The sequence below is a fragment of the Melanerpes formicivorus genome, unplaced genomic scaffold, assembly GCF_026170545.1.
Source record: "Melanerpes formicivorus ecotype bairdi unplaced genomic scaffold, bMelFor1.0.p_v2 SCAF_116, whole genome shotgun sequence".
NCBI classification, from domain to species: domain Eukaryota; kingdom Metazoa; phylum Chordata; class Aves; order Piciformes; family Picidae; genus Melanerpes; species Melanerpes formicivorus.
In genome coordinates this window covers 789455-806659 of record NW_027142468.1, presented here as the reverse complement: position 1 = coordinate 806659, position 17205 = coordinate 789455, and the positions used below count along the sequence as shown (strand labels likewise).

Genomic DNA, 17205 nt, shown 5'->3' with positions numbered 1-17205 from the left:
CCGCTCTGCTGCCCCTGAGCTCAGAGCTGAGACTCTGCCCCTTGTGCCCCTGGGACCTGCCTGAGCCCCCCAGCATCTCTTGCCGTGCTTGGAGCTGGGCAGCGGTGCTGTGCCTCAGCCAGCACTAAGAGTTCAGCCTTTGGGAGCAGGTTTTGTGCTCAGAGAATCTCACAACTCTTCCTTCTCTCTGTGCCAGGGAGGTGTTTCCTCGCTGCAGGCAGAGCAAGGCAGCTGATGCCATCATCTCCAAGCAGTATGTCCTGAGCACGGGGATGTTCCACTTCGGGCCGCTGCTGTGTGCCAAGGCAAGAGACAGGTAGGTGCTGCCCAGCCCCCAGCTGTGCTGCTTGCAGGACCTTGTGCTTCCAGGAACATGCACCCAGGGGCACGATTCAGGGCAGGCCCGGGCAGAGAGCTGGGAGTTTGGTGGCTTGGAAGGAGCACAGCTGTGGCAACTTGAGCACCTAGCAGGCACAGGAGTGCTGGGGGGGATGGAGCTGATCTTCCTGCCCCCTGGGGGCTTTGGTGGCCAGAGCCAGGTGCTGCTTGCGGCCTGAAAGCAGCTTGGGGTCACTTGTCAGCCCCCACCTCAGCTTCAGCAGCTTTGTGCTGTTTGTTTCAAGTGCTGGGAGCTCTGTGGGTCAGCCTGAAGGAGCACAGGAAGTTTTTCTGCTGAGGGACTGGAAACCCTCCGTGAAATCTGCAGTGTCAGCAAGACTTGATGGTTGGAGCTGCTGTTGGGGGACAAGCACCTGCAGGGCAGGGCAAATGGGATTTCCATTTTCCTGATCCTCACTGCTGGATAGAGTCTGGCCTTAAAACAATGTCCCTGTAGCTGCTGGCATCTTTCTGGTTTTCACTTCCCTCTTCTTTCAGCATTAGGAATGGAGGTTTGTCTGCAGGGGAGCTCTGGAGAGCTGGTGGCATTCTGACACCCCAGGGAGGTTAAATCAAAAGAGTTTAAAAACCACAAGAGGATTTGGCCAGGCTGAGGCATTGCCTTTTTTTGACCTTTTCCCACCAACCTCTGTCCCACACCTGAACCAGGAGGTGTTTGTTAACTCTGGGATTCCTCTTGGAAAGGAATCCTTTTGCTTTCCTGCCCTCAGCCTCAGGCTCACCCAGGAGCTGGGCCCAGGCAGTCTCCTGGCTGCTTTGGAAGAGAGAAGCTGAGCTCTTGCCACACTTTCCTGGGAAGCCTGCAGGGAGGGAAAGCCAGCAGAGGAGGGGAGGAATCCAGGTGCCTGCTGTGCTTCTGTTTTGCCAGGCACCTTTGAGGTCCTGGTTTGTAGAAGGCCTCTTGAAGTGGCCTGTGCACACCTCTGGGATGGAGACACCAAGTGTGGGCTGGGCATCCAAGGAAGCAGGGAATGAACACAGGCAGCATGCAAGGTGTCCCACATGAGCCTTTCTCTCAGGCTGCTTGACAGAGCTCCCCTGCAGCCTTTGCCCTTTCTGTGGCCAGGTCCAAGGCTGTGCTGCAGGATGACAACTGCGAGCAGCTCTCCATCTGCAATGTCAGCCCCTGGGAGGCAGAGGTGCACTTCTCCTTTGAGCGGGGTGGCAGTGGGGGCACCTTCCTCTTGGAGCCTGCCAGCATGCAGCTGGGACCTAAGGAGAAGCAGGTAGGAGACAGGCAGGTGGGCCAGGGAGCAGCAGCAGAGCCCAGGAGCTGCCCCTCCTGCTCACTGAATGTTCTTCTGTGCTTCTCTTTGTGGGGCTGGGGCCAGGAGCTGAGCATCTGGGCATACCCCACTTCACCTGGCCTGGTGGAAGACAGCCTCATCTGCTGCATCAAGGGCAACCCAGAGCCAGTGGTCTTCCACCTGTGCTGCCAAGGGGTGCAGGTGAAGCTGGGGGTCAGCCCCAAGCAGCTGCATTTCAACAGGGTGCTTCTGCACAGGTCAGTCAGGCCAGGGGCACTCTGCTGGGGGTGGCTCTGCTGCAGCTTCCCTTTCCTCAGCTTGGAGGCTGGGCCAGCAGCCCTCTTGCTCCCAGCACTTGCCAGCCTCTTGCTCACCGTTCCTTGCTGGCTGGGATGTCCCATGACAGTCCCCAGCTCTAGCCCCCCAGCAGTGGGTGCCCTGATGCATTTGCTTCTCCTCTGCTGGTGCAGAGAGAGTGGCTCTGGCTCTGGCTCTGCCTGCTGTTGGATCCCCTTCTGCCACCAAGCTCTCCCTAGGGGCCTCCCCTCTCAGGCTTGTGGCAAAGAGCAAAACCTGCAGGGTGGTTTCAGCCCCATGGGGAGGGCTGCTGCCAGCGGCAGGGCTGCCGCTGTGCCCCTCAGCAGCTGGCACTGAGCCTTGGTGTCTCCGCAGCGAGCACAGCAGGAGCCTGCTGCTGCGGAACAGCTGCCCCCTGCCGGTGGCCTGGAGGCTCAGCGGGCTGGAGAGCCTCGGCGAGGGCTTCTCGGTGTCGCAGAGGCAGGGCACGGTCGGGCCCCGCTCGGAGCTGGCCGTGCAGCTGTGCTTCAGGAGCACCAAGGCTCTCGGCGTGGAGAAGAAGCTCCGCTTGGAGGTGAGGGCACAGGGCCCTGCCTGGCAGAGCTGGGCAGAGTGCTGTGGGCCCTGGGGGATGGAGGCTGTGTCTGAAGGCAAAGAGGGCCAAAGGATGAGCCCTGAGGAGATTCCTTTGAGCCCACATTGTCTGGGCCCTTAGCACCAAGGGACCCTCACTGAAGGATGTTGCTTAGGAATACCTCAGTGCTGAGCAAGAGCTGAGGGTGGGGGGCAAGAAGCTGGAGCCAGGCAGTGGTGCCAGCACAGAACAAGGGGGAAGAGGCAGGAACTGGAAGCCAGGAGGCTCCAACATCTTTGGTGTGAGGGTGCTGGAGCCCTGGAGCAGGTTGCCCAGAGAGGTTGTGGAGTCTCCTCCTCTGGCTATTAAGGCTTTGTTCCCTGGGGTTTAGAGGCTGCATTGCAGTGAGGCTGCTGCCTGCTAAGAGAGAGTTGGCTGTCATTGCCACCTGCTCTGGGACACCTCAGGACTCTTGTGGGTGTTTGTACATCACACTGCCTCCCAGGCTGGGTAAAGACAGCTGCTAGAGACAAGGACTCCTCTTGTTTAGCAGGAACACTGAGGAGAATGACTTTAGGGTTTGCTTCTTGCTGCCTCAGGTTTCAGATGCAGAGAATGTCCAGGGTGTTGTTCAGGTGGAGAACATTGAAGTTGTGGCTGAGGCCTACGAAGTTGCTCTGAACATCACCCTGCCTGAAGGTCAGTGGCTGGCCCCAGAGCAAAGGAGTTCAGCTGCATTGCACTGCTGGGGCAAGTGGGGGATGGGATGGGATGGGATGGGGTGGGATGGGATGGGATGGGATGGGATGGGGTGGGATGGGATGGGATGGGGTGGGACAGCAATGCAGGCCTGGCATGGATCCATGGCACAGGTCTCTTGCCAGCTGTGTGGAGTAAAGCACTGTCAGGTCACACAGTGCCTTGCCTCTCTCACACCTTGAAGTGTGCCCCTTTGAAACACCAGGGGTGGGAACAAGCAGCTGGCAGTTCCTGAAGGCTCAGTACAGCACATCAAGTGGTTGATCTGTGCTTGGAAGCAAGGAGGTAGAGGCTGAGCTCCTTGGCTGCTAAGCCCTACAGATCCTCTCTGAGTAAGAAGAGCAAAGGGCAGCAAAGCAGGCAGAGAAACCTTGCAAGGCTGGAGACTTGCTGAGCAGAGCTTTGTCCCACCTGAGCTCTCCCAGTCTCTGTCTCCTGACTGGGTGCAGCCTGCAGCAGCTCCAGCATCCTCCCCATCCCTTCCCTCGCTCTGGGGGTGTCCTGCAGGTGCAGATGGCTGTGTGAACTTTGGAGTCCTGGAGGTCCTGGGGAGTGCCAAGCAAGTGCTGACCCTGAGGAACCAAGGGCAGTGCAAGCTTGCATACAGGTTGGTCCAGCTGCCTGCTCTGGGAGTGCCTGGGGCCAGCACCTGCCCAGGCCTGCAGTCTGCTCCTGTGGCTAGAAGCTGTTCCCATGCTGGCTGCCTCATGGTGTGTGTGACCACTGGGACTGTCCTGAGCTCCAGGCTCCATTTGCATGGAGAATCCAGCCCCAGCCCAGCAGTTCTGCACAGCTCAGCAGGCACCACAAGGAGAGCCCCTGGGCTCTGGGGTGCAGTAAGAAGAGTGTGGCCAGCAGGTCAGGGGACATTCTCCTCTGCCTGTCCTCTGCCCTAGGGAGACCACCTCTGGAGTCCTGGCTCCAGCTCTGGGCTCCTCAGTGCAAGAGGGAACCACTGGAGAGAGTCCAGCAGAAACTAGAAAGGTGCTGAGGGGCCTGAAGCAGCTCTGTGAGGAGCAAAGGCTGAGAGCCCTGGGGCTGCTGAGCCTAGAGAAGAGCAGCCCCAAAGGGGAGCTGAGCAATGCTCAGCAGGAGATAAAGGACCTGTGGCAGGCAAGAGGTTGGAGCCAGACTCCTGACAGTGGTGTCCAGGGACAGGCCAAGGGGCAGTGGGCACAAACTGGAACCCAGGAAGTTCCATCTGAGCAGGAGGAGAAACTTTGCTGTGAGGGTGCTGGAGGCCTGGAGCAGGCTGCCCAGAGAGGTTGTGGAGTCTCCTTCTCTGCAGAGATTCCAACCCCCCCTGGCCCTTGTGCTCCTGGGCAAGCTGCTGTGGGTGCCCTACTTTAGCAGGGGCCTTGCACCAGATGATCCCCAGAGGTCCTTTCCAAACCCTCCCATGCTGGGGGTCTGGGATTTTGTGCCCCTGAAGTTGAGGCCAGTCCCTGCTGAGCTCTGTTGCTGTCCTTCCAGGGCTAAGTCCTTTCTCTTCAGGAGACTCTTTAGAGGAGGAATGAAAACGCTGGGGGTGGAGGGGAGCTGCCAGCACTCAGCACTGCCTGGCTCTGCCAGGGCCTGGGGCTCCTAAGCACAGCAGAATTCTTTGGTTGGTTTTTACTGGTCCCATGCCAGGTCCTGGCTGTGCTGCTGGCCCCTGGGCTGTTCACTGCAGAGATCTTCTTCTCCTTCCCTCCCCAGGTTCAGGCTGCGCCCCACAGAGCCCGGAAGCCGTGACCTGGCCTCCCACCTCACTGTGCAGCCCCAGCAGGGCCTGCTGCCTGCCTCTGAGCATCCTGTCCGTGTCCAGCTGCTCTTCCACCCCCAGAGGGAGATCAGCATTGAGGACAAAGCCATCCTGCTGTGCCAGGTGAGCTGCCTGGGGCAGGCAGGGTGAGCACAGCTGGGCTGAGGGGGTCAGGAGGACATGGCTGTGCTGGAAAGCAAGCTTTAGCTGGGGAACCTTCTGTTATTTGCACACAGCAAAGGCTTTCAGAAGCCAGCTCTGGCCCTTCCAGTGCTGGAGGGGGCCAATCCAAAAGCTGGGGAGAGACTTTGGATCAGGGCCTGCTGGGACAGGACAAGGGGTGATGGTTTGAAACTAAAAGAGGAAGATTCAGCCTGGATAGGAGGAAGAAATGGCTGACACTGAGGGTGGTGCCAGCCTGGCCCAGCTTGGCCAGGGAGGTGGTCATTGCCCCATCACTGGAAGCACTGCAGGTCAGGTTGTTTGGAGCTCTGAAGCACCTGCTCTGCCCTCAGGTGTTCCTGCTGACTGCAGGAAAATGGAAGCAATGACTCCTCCAAGCCAACCCATTCCATGATTCTAAGAGGGGCTGAAAATGCAGTTCTGGAGAAGGACTTCAGAGCAGGGGGATGAGCTGATGGGCACCTGGGCTGTGGCCACAGGCCAGAGCCAGAGGTTGGGCTCTGCTGGATTTACCAAGGCCTGCCCTGGTTGCAGGTGCTGGAGCCCAAGCTGAGGGCAGGAGGGGAGCCCATTGCCAGCATCCCAGTGAGGCTCTCAGCCAGAGCTGTCTTCAGCCAGTACAGCATCAGCCCTGCGGCGCTGCTCGACTGCGGGGCCATGGCCAGCGGCACCAGGAGGGCCTGCAGCTTCCTGCTGCAGAACAGAGGCCTCCTGCCCTTCCAGTTCCTCATCTGCAGAGCAGAGCAGGCTGCAGCTGAGCCCACAAAGAAAAGGTGAGAAGGCCTGCAGCAACCTTCCTGCTGGAGGAGGCCCCACAGCAGGGCTGGCGTGTGGCAGGCAGCCAGGACACACAAGCAGGCTGCACTGTGAGTCCTGGGGCCAGGTTTGGGCCCCTTACTCCAAGAGCATTGAGGTGCAGGAAGGTGGCCAGGGAAGGACAACAAAGCTGGGGAAGGGTCTGGAGCACATGGGCTGTGAGGAGCAGCTGAGGCACCTAGCATTGTTTAGCCTGGAGAAGAGGAGGCTGAGGGAAGCCCTTCTGGCTCTCTACAACTCCCTGAAGGGAGGCTGGAGCCAGGTGAGGTTAGTCTTTTCTCCCAAGGAACAACTGCTAGGACAAGAGGACACAGCCTCAAGTTGTGCCAGGGGAGGGTTAGGCTGCACATGAAGAACAATTTCTTCCCCTTGAGGCTTGTCAAGGCCTGGCCCAGACTGCCCAGGGCAGTGGTGGAGTGCCTGCTCCTGGAGGGGTTTCAGAGCTGTGGAGAGGTTGGTGCTGGTCTCCTCTCACAGGTAATTAGTGACAGGGAAAGAGGGAATAGCCTCAAGCTGTGACTGGGTAGGTTCAGACTGGGCATTAGGAAAAACTGTGTCCCAGCAAGAGTGGTCAGGACAGGAATGTGCTGCCCAGGGAGGTGGTGGAGTCACCAAGCCTGGGTGTGTTTGAAGGTCGTTTAGATGTGGTGCTTGGTCTGTTCCAGCCCCAACACCTCTGTGACTCTGTGAGGTGTGGTGCTGAGGGCCATGGCTTAGTGGTGACCTGTAGTGCTGGGGTCAGTCTTGGCCTTGCTGACCTTAAAGGTCTCTCCCAACTAAACAAGTCCATGTTCTGTGAGCCCTGGGTTATTGTCTGCCTGTGCAGTTGGCTTGTGAGCAGGGAGGAGAGAGATGCCAGAGAATCCTCCTGCTCATCCTCATGCAGCTGCTGCTGGAGCCCATCTGCCCATCAGCTACAGCCACAGGTGGTGCAGGGGGCTGTGAAGAGCAGGAGGACTTTCTTCCCTGGGGAGGAAGGGTTGGCTGTGGAGAAGGGCAGGAGGAGCTCAGCCTGAGGGATGTTCTCTGCTCTCTCCTCTGGGTGCACATCAAAGGAAGTTCTCCGACTCCCACAAGCAGGGGAGCTCCAGTGGAAGGTCTGCTGCAGCCAAGCAGAGCAAGCCCTTGCTGCCAAAGGAAACCAAGCCCTCCGTGAAGGTGGGTGGCTCCTGCTCCCCAGGACAGGCTCCTCCCCTGCTGTGCCCAGGCTGGGGGCTTGTGCCCACGGCATGGGACAGGGGCTGCATGGGGGAGACCCATCCTCTGCCAGCCCTGAGCAGAGGAAGGAGCTGCTCAATGCTGTGCTCTTGCTCAGCCCTGGAGCTGGGGGGCCAAGGGGAAGGGATCTGTACCTGGGAGCTGCTGGCCAAAATAAGGCTGTGAGTGCCACAGCTGTGGAGTGTCCCTGCTGAACTCCCAGTCCAGGGACAGGAGATGACCTTGCCTTGCCTTCTGCCCAGTCTGCTCTCCTCTCTGATGGTTTCTCACAGTTCTCTCTGCTCTCCTGTTTCACACTGGAGGCTGAAGGACCCCAGCTCCCACCTTCACCCTTTACAGCCCAACTCCTTTCTCTAAGCCACTCAGGCTAGGCCTGCACATCTCCTTAGCTTGTTCCTCTCATCCTGGGTTGTGCTCTGGGCCGTGGTGTCATCCCTGCCTGCCCTGGGCCCAGCTGGAGGCCAAGGCCCAGGGTCCTCCTTGCTGGGATGCTCAGAGTGAGGCTGTTTGCCATCAGCCTCTGCTGGGACTCTTTCTGCAGGCTCGCCTCACCCTGGGCATGTTCACAGTGTCCCCTGCCTTTGGCTCCATCCTTCCTGGGGAGCAGCAGCTGGTGACAGTAGATTGTGCTGCGGAGCTGCCAGGGCCGTGCCAGGAGCAGCTGCTCATCGACATCAGCAACAGAGACCCCAGGGACAACCCTCTTGGCATCCCCTACACCCTGCTGGCCGAGTCCTGCCTTCCAGGTGAGTGCTGCCCACGGGTTCCTGTGGCCAGGCTGCTGCTGCTCGGCACCCAGCCTCAGTCCTGGGACAGAGCAGACAGCCTGAGCCTGACGTTGCATCTCTCTGCCAATCCTCAGAGGTTCTTGCCAAGCCCACCAGTGGGAGAGGCTGGGAGGGATGCATGGAAGGATCAAAAGAAACCCTTTCAGACTGAGGGTGCCTGAGCTCCATCCTCACAGGCAGCTCCCCCACCCAAGGCTGGGGTTTGCAGCTCCCTGGGCAGAAAGAGCTTCTCAGAGGCCAGCAGGGGCAGGGCAGGTCAGCAGGAAGGATTCTCCATCCTCAGCCCTCCCTCTGCTCTGCTCACAGCATTCGTGGCTGATGACCTTGAGGCCATCTTTGAGGGGCATCAGATCTGCAGCAGCAGCAACCTCTGCCAGGTCCTCCAGACAGTGCAGGAGCAGCAGGGGGTGTTCCTCACAGATGAGAACAAGTTCATCTTCACCAACGTCCTGGTTGGGCACCAGGCCACGGCACGCTTCAAGATCTGCAATGTGAACAGAATCCCCTGCCATGTGCTCCTCTCCATCAAACCCAGCCCCAGCAAGGTAAGAACAGGAGGCCTTGGGGAGTCTCTGAAGGCTGTGTGGCATCTGCCTTGTTCTCCAGCTTCCTTGCTTCCTTTTGCCCAGCCTAGTGCAGCTCAGGGCAGGTGAGAGCTGGGCTGCATTCAGTGTGTCTCAGGCAAGGTTTTAGCTCCAGGCCCCTGGGGCTTTGGAGTGAGACCTGAGCCCTTCTGAACATCTCTTGGAAGCACAGGCAGAGGAGGAGCTTTTCCTCAGCTTTGAGCCAGGGCTCCAAGCAGACCCTTTTGGGGTGGGCTTGGTCTCCTCTCAAAAGGAATAAGTGCTAGGACAAGAGGACATGGCCTCAGGTTGTGCCAGGGGAGGGTTAGGTTGGACATGAGGAGCAATTTCTTTCCCTTGAGGGTTGTCAAGGCCTGGCCCAGGCTGCCCAGGGCAGAGGTGGAGCCCCATCTCTAGAGGGATTTCAGAGCTGTGGAGCTGTGGTGCTGAGGGCCATGGTTTGGTGGTGACCTGGCAGTGCTGGGCTTAGAGTTGGACTTGATGATCCTAAAGGTCTCTTCCAACCAAAGCCATTCTCTGCTTTCCTTAGGCTCCCTGCTCTTTGCCCCTTCTCTTTAAAGGCCAGGGGCAGGTTCTTTGCAGGGTTCTCCATGCAGTCCCCACTTCCCATGTGTGCTGGAGGTCTGAGCAGCGCTGAAAGCAAGCTTTGCACTCCTGGGCTTGATGGCAGCCCCCTGGGGCAGCACTGCTTTGGATTCCCCCCCGAGACAGATGGAGCCTGTCTAGGGAAGCCAGAAGGGGGCCACACTGTCTGGGGCTGTTCCTCATGATCCTTGTATGGGTGAGACAGCAGCACATGGAGAAAAGTTTCCTCCTAACAGCCTTCTCTGGGCTTCCCCAAGCTGAAGAGCCACTCTGGCCAGGTGTTTGAGGTGGATCCTGTCCGGCTGTCCGTGCCCAGCTGCTCCCAGGCCTTTGCCACGGTCACCTTCACTCCACGGAAGGTGAAGAGCTACCATTGCACTTTTGAGGCCTCCCTCGATGTCCACACAAGGTAACTCACCTCAGGAGAGCTTGGGAGGGGACCTTCCTGAGAGCTTCTAGCTCTTTGAGTAGCCTTGGGTAGAGTACTCAGCGTTACAGCATCCCAGCAGGGAGGGGCTTGGAAGGGAGCTCTAGGGATCATCCAGCCCCACCCCCTGCCTGAGCAGGGCACCCACAGCAGCTTGCCCAGGATCCCCATGGCCAGGGGACTGTGGAATCTCTGCAGAGAAGACTCCCCAAGCTCTCTGGGCAGCCTGCTCCAGGGCTCCAGCACCCTCACCTCCAGGAGCCCCTCTGGGGCTGCCCTTCTCCAGGCTCAGCAGCCCCAGGGCTCTCAGCCTCTCCTGCTGACAGAGATGCTGCAGAGAACTCAGAAGCTGTAGCTGCGAGATCCAGCAGAGCCGGGGAGTCAGTGCCCTGCTGTAGCCTGCAGCAGTGCCTGTGAGGGCAGTGGGACACTGACACTGGCCCAGGGTGCCCAGAGAGGTGGGGAATGCCCCATGCTTGGAACCATGCCAGGTCAAGTTGGCTGGGGCTCTGAGCAAACTGCTGGAGTTGCCAAGGGCCCTGCTGCCTGCAGGGGGCTTGGACTGGATGAGCTTTCAAGGTCCCTTCCAAGCCAAAGCATTCCAGGATTCTCTGATGCCAAGGAGCCAACAGGGAGTGGATGAATCAGGAAGCAATGGAGCTGTGTGCAGCTTCAGCTGAGCTGGAGAATGCCAAGGACAGAGGATTGTTTCCATGCCCTGAGCCAGCTGCCCTTGCTGCCTCCTTGTTCCTGTGCTCAGGAGGTGATCTGGTGGATCTCCTGGGGTGCATGAAGATCTTTGATGCTAAAGGAGCCATTGGATCCCCTCTAAAAGACCCCAGCTCTTCTGCCCTAGGCCCTGTGTGTGTCCTGGGCCTGCCTTGCCCTTGCCCAGCCCTTTAGTAGCTGAGCTGGGACTGGATCCATCACTCTGCTGCCCTAAGGAGCAATTCCTGCTCTGAGCCTCTGTGGAGATCACCTTCCCTGCTGGGGTCACTGATTTGCCCCTTCTGCCTTGGAGACTTTTCCATGCTCTGCTCATGCTCCTTGCTTCTGTCTCACCTCAGCACAGCCAGGGAACCTGCCCCATGGCCTCTGTCACCTCCTCATGTCTCTGCTGCCCTGCAGGGCTCCTCTGAGTGAAATGGTTTGAACTGGTGCTCTGGGAGGCTCTGGCTCTGCAGAGCAGATTCCTCTTGGATGGGACTGGGAGGAGAGGGGCAAGGGGGAGCTGTGTCCTGGGGGCCAGGAGCCCCAGGCAGGGGAAATGCAGCAGGTGGCCCTGGCTCCACTGCTTGCCAAGTGAGCAGTGGCTCTGCTGCCCCTCTCCTGCAGCCCTGCAGCAGTGAGAGCACAGAGCCTGAGCTTTGAGATCAGCGGCGAGGGGAAGCTGCCGGAGGTGAGGGTCCTGCGCCCGGCGCTGAAGGACAGGAGAGGGAACCCCCTGCTGCTCTTCAGGAGGCTCCTGCTGGGGGCCTGGGAGAAGCTGCCCCTGGTCCTGCAGAACTCTGGCCCTGTCCCTGCCCAGGTGAGCAGCTGCTGAGGGAGCTCTGCTCTGGGAACAAGGCTGCTGCTGGGCAGGAGAGGGCCCAGCGCAGCCGGTGAGGGTGGGCAGGGGCCCCACTGCTCTGCAGGTGCCCTTGGAGCCCAAAGGAAAGCCTTGGCTTGTGCTCAGAGCCCCTCTGTGGCAGGAGGACGACCTCCTGAGCTTCTGCTGTGGCAAAGCAGTGGGCAGAGGCTCGTGCCTCAGCAGCCCTTCACTTTTGCCTCCACCTCCTTTGCAAGCTCTGCTGCTGTCCTTGCCAGCCTTGAGCCAGCCCTGGGCTTTGTGTTTTCCCTGCCTCAGGGAACAGCCTGGGAAGGGGCCTCAGAAAGTCTGTTGGAAGCCCCTGGCTGACTTCTGCTTGCCAGGAAGGGAGTTCCTCTGGGAAAGGGGATTTTGGGACCTTCTCAGGGAAACACAACTCAGAGAGTCAGGCTGGAGCCTTCCTGTCCTGCCTGCTTCTGTTTCCATCCCCTCCCAGTGTCTCTGGATGCCTGGCTTTGGGCTGGTTTCGCTCCAGCCTTGTGCTCAGAGCTGTGTTGGAAGGGGGGCAGCGTGCTGGGCTGCCCGTGGTGGAACAGCAGCAGTGTGGGCTCAGGCCCTGGGCCATGCTGTGCCCACCCCAGTCTGGTCCTGCTCTTTTCCCAGGTGCTGCTGGACCTGCTGGATGAAGAGGGAGTTTTCTTCTTGAAAGCCAGGCCCAGCACCAAATGCCTCTACCAAGCTGTGGGCATGAAGGACTCTGCTGGGGAAGGTGAATTCATCCCCCATGAAATGTGGTCACTCACAGAGGGAAAACTTGTGTCCTGCTGCTGGCTTGGCCAAGCAGCAAGCAGCTGTTGGCCAGAGCTTGTGTCCTGGGGCTCTCTGGGGCTTTTGCACATGGACTCTTTGCAGGGTTGATTTCTACCTGGCAAGCTCTAGGAAGCTTTTCCATTCTTATGGAGGTGGTGGGTTGAGTCCTGGGGGGGGTAACACCACTTCAGTGGAGCATCTGAGGTCTGTGCTGCATATGGGGAGTCCCCAGCCTGAAGGGAGGCTGCCCCTGAGCTCACAGCCAGCCAGCAAAAGCCCAAAGCACTCTGACTCAGCTCTGCTTAAGGCAGGAGCTATCTGGCTGCAGTTTGAGCCAGGGCTGAGCACTGAGCTGAGCTTAAGACAACTAACAGGGATGGCCCTGGTAGTGTCACAGCTTTGTGACCATGGGAGGAGGGTCTGGAAGCACTGGTGAGCCAGGCTGTGCTTAGAGACAGCTGGTTTTCAAGCTCCTGTTACTTTTCTGGAGCATGGAAATGTTTGCAGTGCCTCACCTGTCCCTGGTGTCCATCTCTGTGCAGAGAGGAAGCCCCACACTGCTTCCCTGCTCCTGCAGCGTGGGCAGACAGCAGAGTTTGAGGTGGTTTTCAAGCCCACCCTGGCCCAACGCCTGGAAGGGAAGCTCCACCTGTCCGTGCTGGACAACCCCTCTGAGACCACCATCAGGCTGCTGGGGGAAGGCTATGAGGATGACTTCACCCTGGACAACATCCAGGGACTAGTGGCAGACAGGGAGGAGCAGAAGCTCCCTGAGAGCAGCCTGGAGGAGGACAGCCTGGAGGGTAAGAGGAGAGGCTGCCAGGGTGTAGCAAGGAACCTCCAGGGCTGGGCACACCTTGTGGCAGCACAGGGCTGGCCCAGATTTAGCAGCCAGCTGCTGTCACCTTTTGTAGCCTGCAGAGCAGCCTTGCTTGGGAGCCCCAGGGCAGGTGCCCTGTCAAGGGAGAAGTTTGCAGGCCAGCAGGGAGGGCTCAAAGGAAGCAGCTTTTGATTGAGGAGCTCTAAAAGGAGGTCTGCCAGCCCATGGGGTGCTGTGAAGAGCACATCTGATCATTTGTGTCCTCTCTGGGTGGACTGCTTGGTGGCTAAGGAATTGGTCGGATAGTCACAGCCAGAGGATAGTGATCAACAGCTCAATGTCCAGATGGAGACTGGTGTCCCTCAGGGGTCCATGCTGGGCCAAGAGCAGCCCTGCAGAGAAGGACTTGGGGGTGCTGGAAGGTGCAGATCTGGAGGTGAGCTGGCGCTGTGATCTCAGCCCAGGCCCAGACATGTGCTGGGCTGCATGTCCCAGGGGAAGGAAGGCTTGGAGAAGGTAGAGCTGGAGTCCTGTGTGTCTGTGGGGGGCAGAGGGCTCTCCCCTCATGCTGAGAGCTCTCTCTCTCATTGCCAACAGCTGACCCAGGGGATCACATCCAGTTTGGGTTCTGTCCCGTTGGCACCCCCTGCACCGTGACCTTCACCATCGCCAACCGCAGCAGGGGGCAGGCCCTGCGCTTCCAGTGGCTGCCTGAGCCTCCCTTCCACTTCTGCCCCCAGGTGAGCTTGGTTGTCTCTGCTTTTCCCTGCTGCTCAGACCCTGCCTGGCAGCTGTCTGGGAGCCACCATGGAGCAGTGAGAACCCCTTTCAGTGCCACCTAGGAGATGCCATCCCTGGCTTTGCTGGGGCCAGAAGAGCTCCGTGTTGTGGGACATGGCATCTTTTGGTGGTGTTCCTCTCCATCAAAACCCAGATAAATCCTCAGTAAGATGCAGTTTGACACAATCCCAGCATGGTGGGAGTTGGAAGGGACCTCTGGGAGTCATCTAGTGCAACCCCCCTGCCAAAGCAGGGCACCCACAGCAGCTTGCCCAGGATCACAATGGCCGGGGGGGTGTGTTTGAATCTCTGCAGAGGAGGAGACTCCACAACCTCTTTGGGCAGCCTGCTCCAGGGCTCCAGCACCCTCACAGCAAGGAATTTTCTCCTCTGGCTCAGATGGAACCTCCTTGGTTCCAGTTTGTGCCCCTTGCCCTGTCCCTGGGCACCACTGAGAGGAGTCTGGCCCCATCCTCTTGTGCCCCAGCTTCTAGCTCTTGATAAGCTTTGAGAGATTGTCTCTCAGGCTGCTCTTCCCCAGGCTCTCAGCCTCTCCTCACAGAGGTGTTGCTGGCACAGCTGCTCCCCGTGCCCACAGCCTGTGATCCCTTGCCAGTGATCCCAGGTTGGTCTTGGCTCTCTGCTTCTCCCTAGGTGGGACACCTCCATGCTGGCTGTGTGAAGGACATCACAGTGACCTTGCAATCAGAAGTTGAGGTCACCTTTAAAAAGCACCCAGTGAAGTGTCAGGTGTCCAGGATCTCCTTCCAGCTGCCACCAGAGGAGGTCCCTGACTGGGATGACAGCCTGCAGGCCATCAAGTGGGTGGATACCACAAGGGCCCCAGGTGCCACCTGGCCTGTCAAGAAGAAGGTGAGAAGCACAGCAGCAAAAGCTCCCTGAGCTGCCACAGGAAGGTCTGCTGATGGCAGCAGATCTCCATCTCTGCTGGCTGAGCTGCTCCTCCTGACAGTGAATCCATCCCTGAATGGGAACCAGCAGGATGTGTTAGAGGAAAGGATGCTGCTGAGGGATCTGAGGGCTCAGACAAGATGGGGAAGTCTCTTGGACAAGAGAGGCCAACCCTAAACCAAGAGCTGAAGTGTTGCAGTCTGTGTTGGATGGGAGCTCACAGTTTTGAACCCACTTGCACAGCATGGTGGGGGTTGGAAGGGACCTCTGGAGGTCATCCAGTCTCAACGCCCTGCTAAAGCAGGGACACCCACAGCAGCTTGCCCAGGATCACAATAACCAGGGGGGGTTGAGATCTCTGCAGAGAAGGAGACTCCACAGCCTCTCTGGGCAGCCTGCTCCAGGCCTCCAGCACCCTCACAGCAAAGAATCTTCTCCTCCTGGTCAGATGGAACCTCCTGGGCTCCAGTTTGTGCCCCTTGCTTCTTGTCCTGTCACTGGGCATGACTGAGAAAAGAGTCTGGCCTCATCCTCTTGCCCCCCAACCTCCTGCCCCCCACTTGAGCTGTTGGTCAGCACTGAGCAGATCTCCATTCCCTGGAGTTCAGATCTGGTTTAGATTCAGTGCCTTTGAACTCCCAAGGAGTTGAATCCCCTGCTGCTTGTTTTGGCTGCAGAGCAGCAGTAGCAGCACTCTGCTGTGTGTGCTGCGGAGCCCCCCAGCACCCTGGGGCTGAGCTTTGAGCGTTGTCTGCACTGAGCAAGGCAGCAAAGCTGGCCAAGGGTCTGGAGAGCAGGGCTGATGGTTGGACTCGACAATCATCCAGGTCTTTTCCAACTCCAACACCCTCTGCTGTTGGCTGTGGGGATCTCAGCAGCAGCTTCTGCTTTGACTTTCCTTGCCCAACACACTTCTCTTGGGTGATGGCTCTGCCCCAGCTGCTGAACCACTGCAAGACCTGGAACCCAAATCGTTTTGCCTAGCAGAGGCAGAGCAGTCAGAGACTTTCCAAATGAGTTCACTCCCAGCCCCGAATGCCCCTTCCCAGCCCCCAGCAGTGTGGTGGCTGCCCCACACCAGACATCTCTCCGGAAAGTCCTTTGTCCTAAAAAGAGTTTCCGGAGCTGTTCATTCTTGGGGTTCTCCACCCACAGCCTCCAGGAGGGAAACTGCAGGCCGCTAGGTTTATAGGGGCCAGGAAAAGCAAGGTCAGGCACTGGTACCCAGTGGCAGTTCCCACGTGTGTGCTGGCAGTGCTGGCGCTGCTGGCTTTGGTCAGCAGGTGACACACAGCCTACAGCAGAAGGGTCTCCTGCTGCCGTCTTCATGGGATGAGCCATGGGAATGTCCTTCCTAGCCCCTCTGTGTGGCTGCTGTTGGAGGCTCCCTGATCAGCCTGGCACTCAGGGCCCTGCTCAGTGACTCGACTCTTCTCTTTGCAGGTGCTGGAGCCAGAGGCAGAACCAGCTCACACTGTCTTGGAGAGCAGCAGCCGTGAGGTGCACATTTTCCTCAGCGCTGTTGTCACTGGCTCAGAGTGTGATGAAGAGGTTATTAATTAATATGAAACACAGAAATATTAATTGTATTAATTATTAAAATAATTAATAACCACTATTTGATGTACATATTCTAGTGCACAGCTGTGCAATACATCCCAGAAGTGGTTTAGTATTTATCATTTGGACTCCATTGGAATATTTACAGAGTTAATTTCTATGAATCTAAAGAAGGGTGCAATTCCACTGCTTGTCCACCAGATGGCGGGTTGATGGGACATTGGCAGCTGCTTAACTATATAGAGAGACATTACAATGCATCAGAGGTGACTTTGCTAGACGTGGGTGCTTTGAACCAAATGTTAATGAGTAAGTGGAAAGCACGGGGGAAGATTCACTGTGTCCTTTGTTGTAGCAGTCTGCTGTCACCGGGCTGGCTCCTGACTGGTCCAGATGGTGACAGTGGGGGGCAGCCTTCTCCCTCCCACGGCAGCAGAGAAGAGATGGAATGGAGGCTAGCTGGCAGGCAGGATCCCTTGGCAGGACTGTGGCGGCTCCCTTCAGATGGCAGGGAGTGGTCCTGTGGGATCGGCCTGGCAGGGCCGGTAGGGCTGGTCCCAGGATGGGGTCGGCCCTGTGGCAACGACCTTCGGGGCCGGCGTGGACAGCCCTGGGGAGGAAGTGCGGCTGCATGAAGCAGCGACTTCCCCTTTGCTTGGCTCGAAGGTGTGGACGGGACCCTATCGGAGTGGTCCCAGCTTTGGAGCACAGGGCATGGACTCCTCTTCTCTCCCACAACAGTGGCATCATGCAGGCATGAGATGAAGCACTGGTCCTGCTTGCTGAGCTGACACCCAGGGTTGTGCAGCTTGTTAGTCTGCTGCTTAAGGCTGAGGCAGATGTTTGGACTGCTGGACTCGGCTAGTCTCTTCCCTGGCAACTGGGCAGATCTTACCCTCAGGGGTCCAGTCCTCTTGAAGACATGGCAGGGTCTTCCGGCCTGTGAGACTGGTAATACAAGGCTGTAGCTTCTCAGGCGCTCAGCGTATGTCACTCCTCTGGAGATACTCTCAGGGCCAAGGCTCAACAGGCCTGCCTGGATGCAGGCTTAAGAGCAAGGCTATGGCATGAGGTTAGGCTGGAGCAAGGAGAGAGAGCAAAGTGAAAGAGGGCAACGTATTTACAAGTTGGGGTAATACTTAGAGGTTTCTTGCGGCTAGACTTGGCCAATGGG

The 17205-nt window shown here is 58.4% G+C and overlaps 1 protein-coding gene across 1 annotated transcript in view; it reads left to right on the top strand.

The window, feature by feature from the left end:
• LOC137456119 (hydrocephalus-inducing protein homolog) overlaps positions 1 to 16506 on the top strand; it is a 73902-nt gene extending 57396 nt beyond the window's left edge. Inside the window, exons 46-63 of the mRNA XM_068167425.1 lie at positions 197 to 316; positions 1466 to 1625; positions 1731 to 1903; positions 2319 to 2517; positions 3117 to 3216; positions 3784 to 3883; positions 4975 to 5143; positions 5738 to 5976; positions 7075 to 7177; positions 7779 to 7983; positions 8332 to 8570; positions 9452 to 9603; positions 10957 to 11149; positions 11813 to 11918; positions 12502 to 12762; positions 13377 to 13519; positions 14214 to 14432; positions 15915 to 16506. Of these exons, the coding sequence (XP_068023526.1) occupies positions 197 to 316; positions 1466 to 1625; positions 1731 to 1903; positions 2319 to 2517; positions 3117 to 3216; positions 3784 to 3883; positions 4975 to 5143; positions 5738 to 5976; positions 7075 to 7177; positions 7779 to 7983; positions 8332 to 8570; positions 9452 to 9603; positions 10957 to 11149; positions 11813 to 11918; positions 12502 to 12762; positions 13377 to 13519; positions 14214 to 14432; positions 15915 to 16034 (3001 nt within the window). The 3' untranslated portion in view covers positions 16035 to 16506. The remainder of the gene's footprint in view (positions 1 to 196; positions 317 to 1465; positions 1626 to 1730; positions 1904 to 2318; positions 2518 to 3116; positions 3217 to 3783; positions 3884 to 4974; positions 5144 to 5737; positions 5977 to 7074; positions 7178 to 7778; positions 7984 to 8331; positions 8571 to 9451; positions 9604 to 10956; positions 11150 to 11812; positions 11919 to 12501; positions 12763 to 13376; positions 13520 to 14213; positions 14433 to 15914) is intronic.
• Positions 16507 to 17205: the final 699 nt, after the last annotated feature.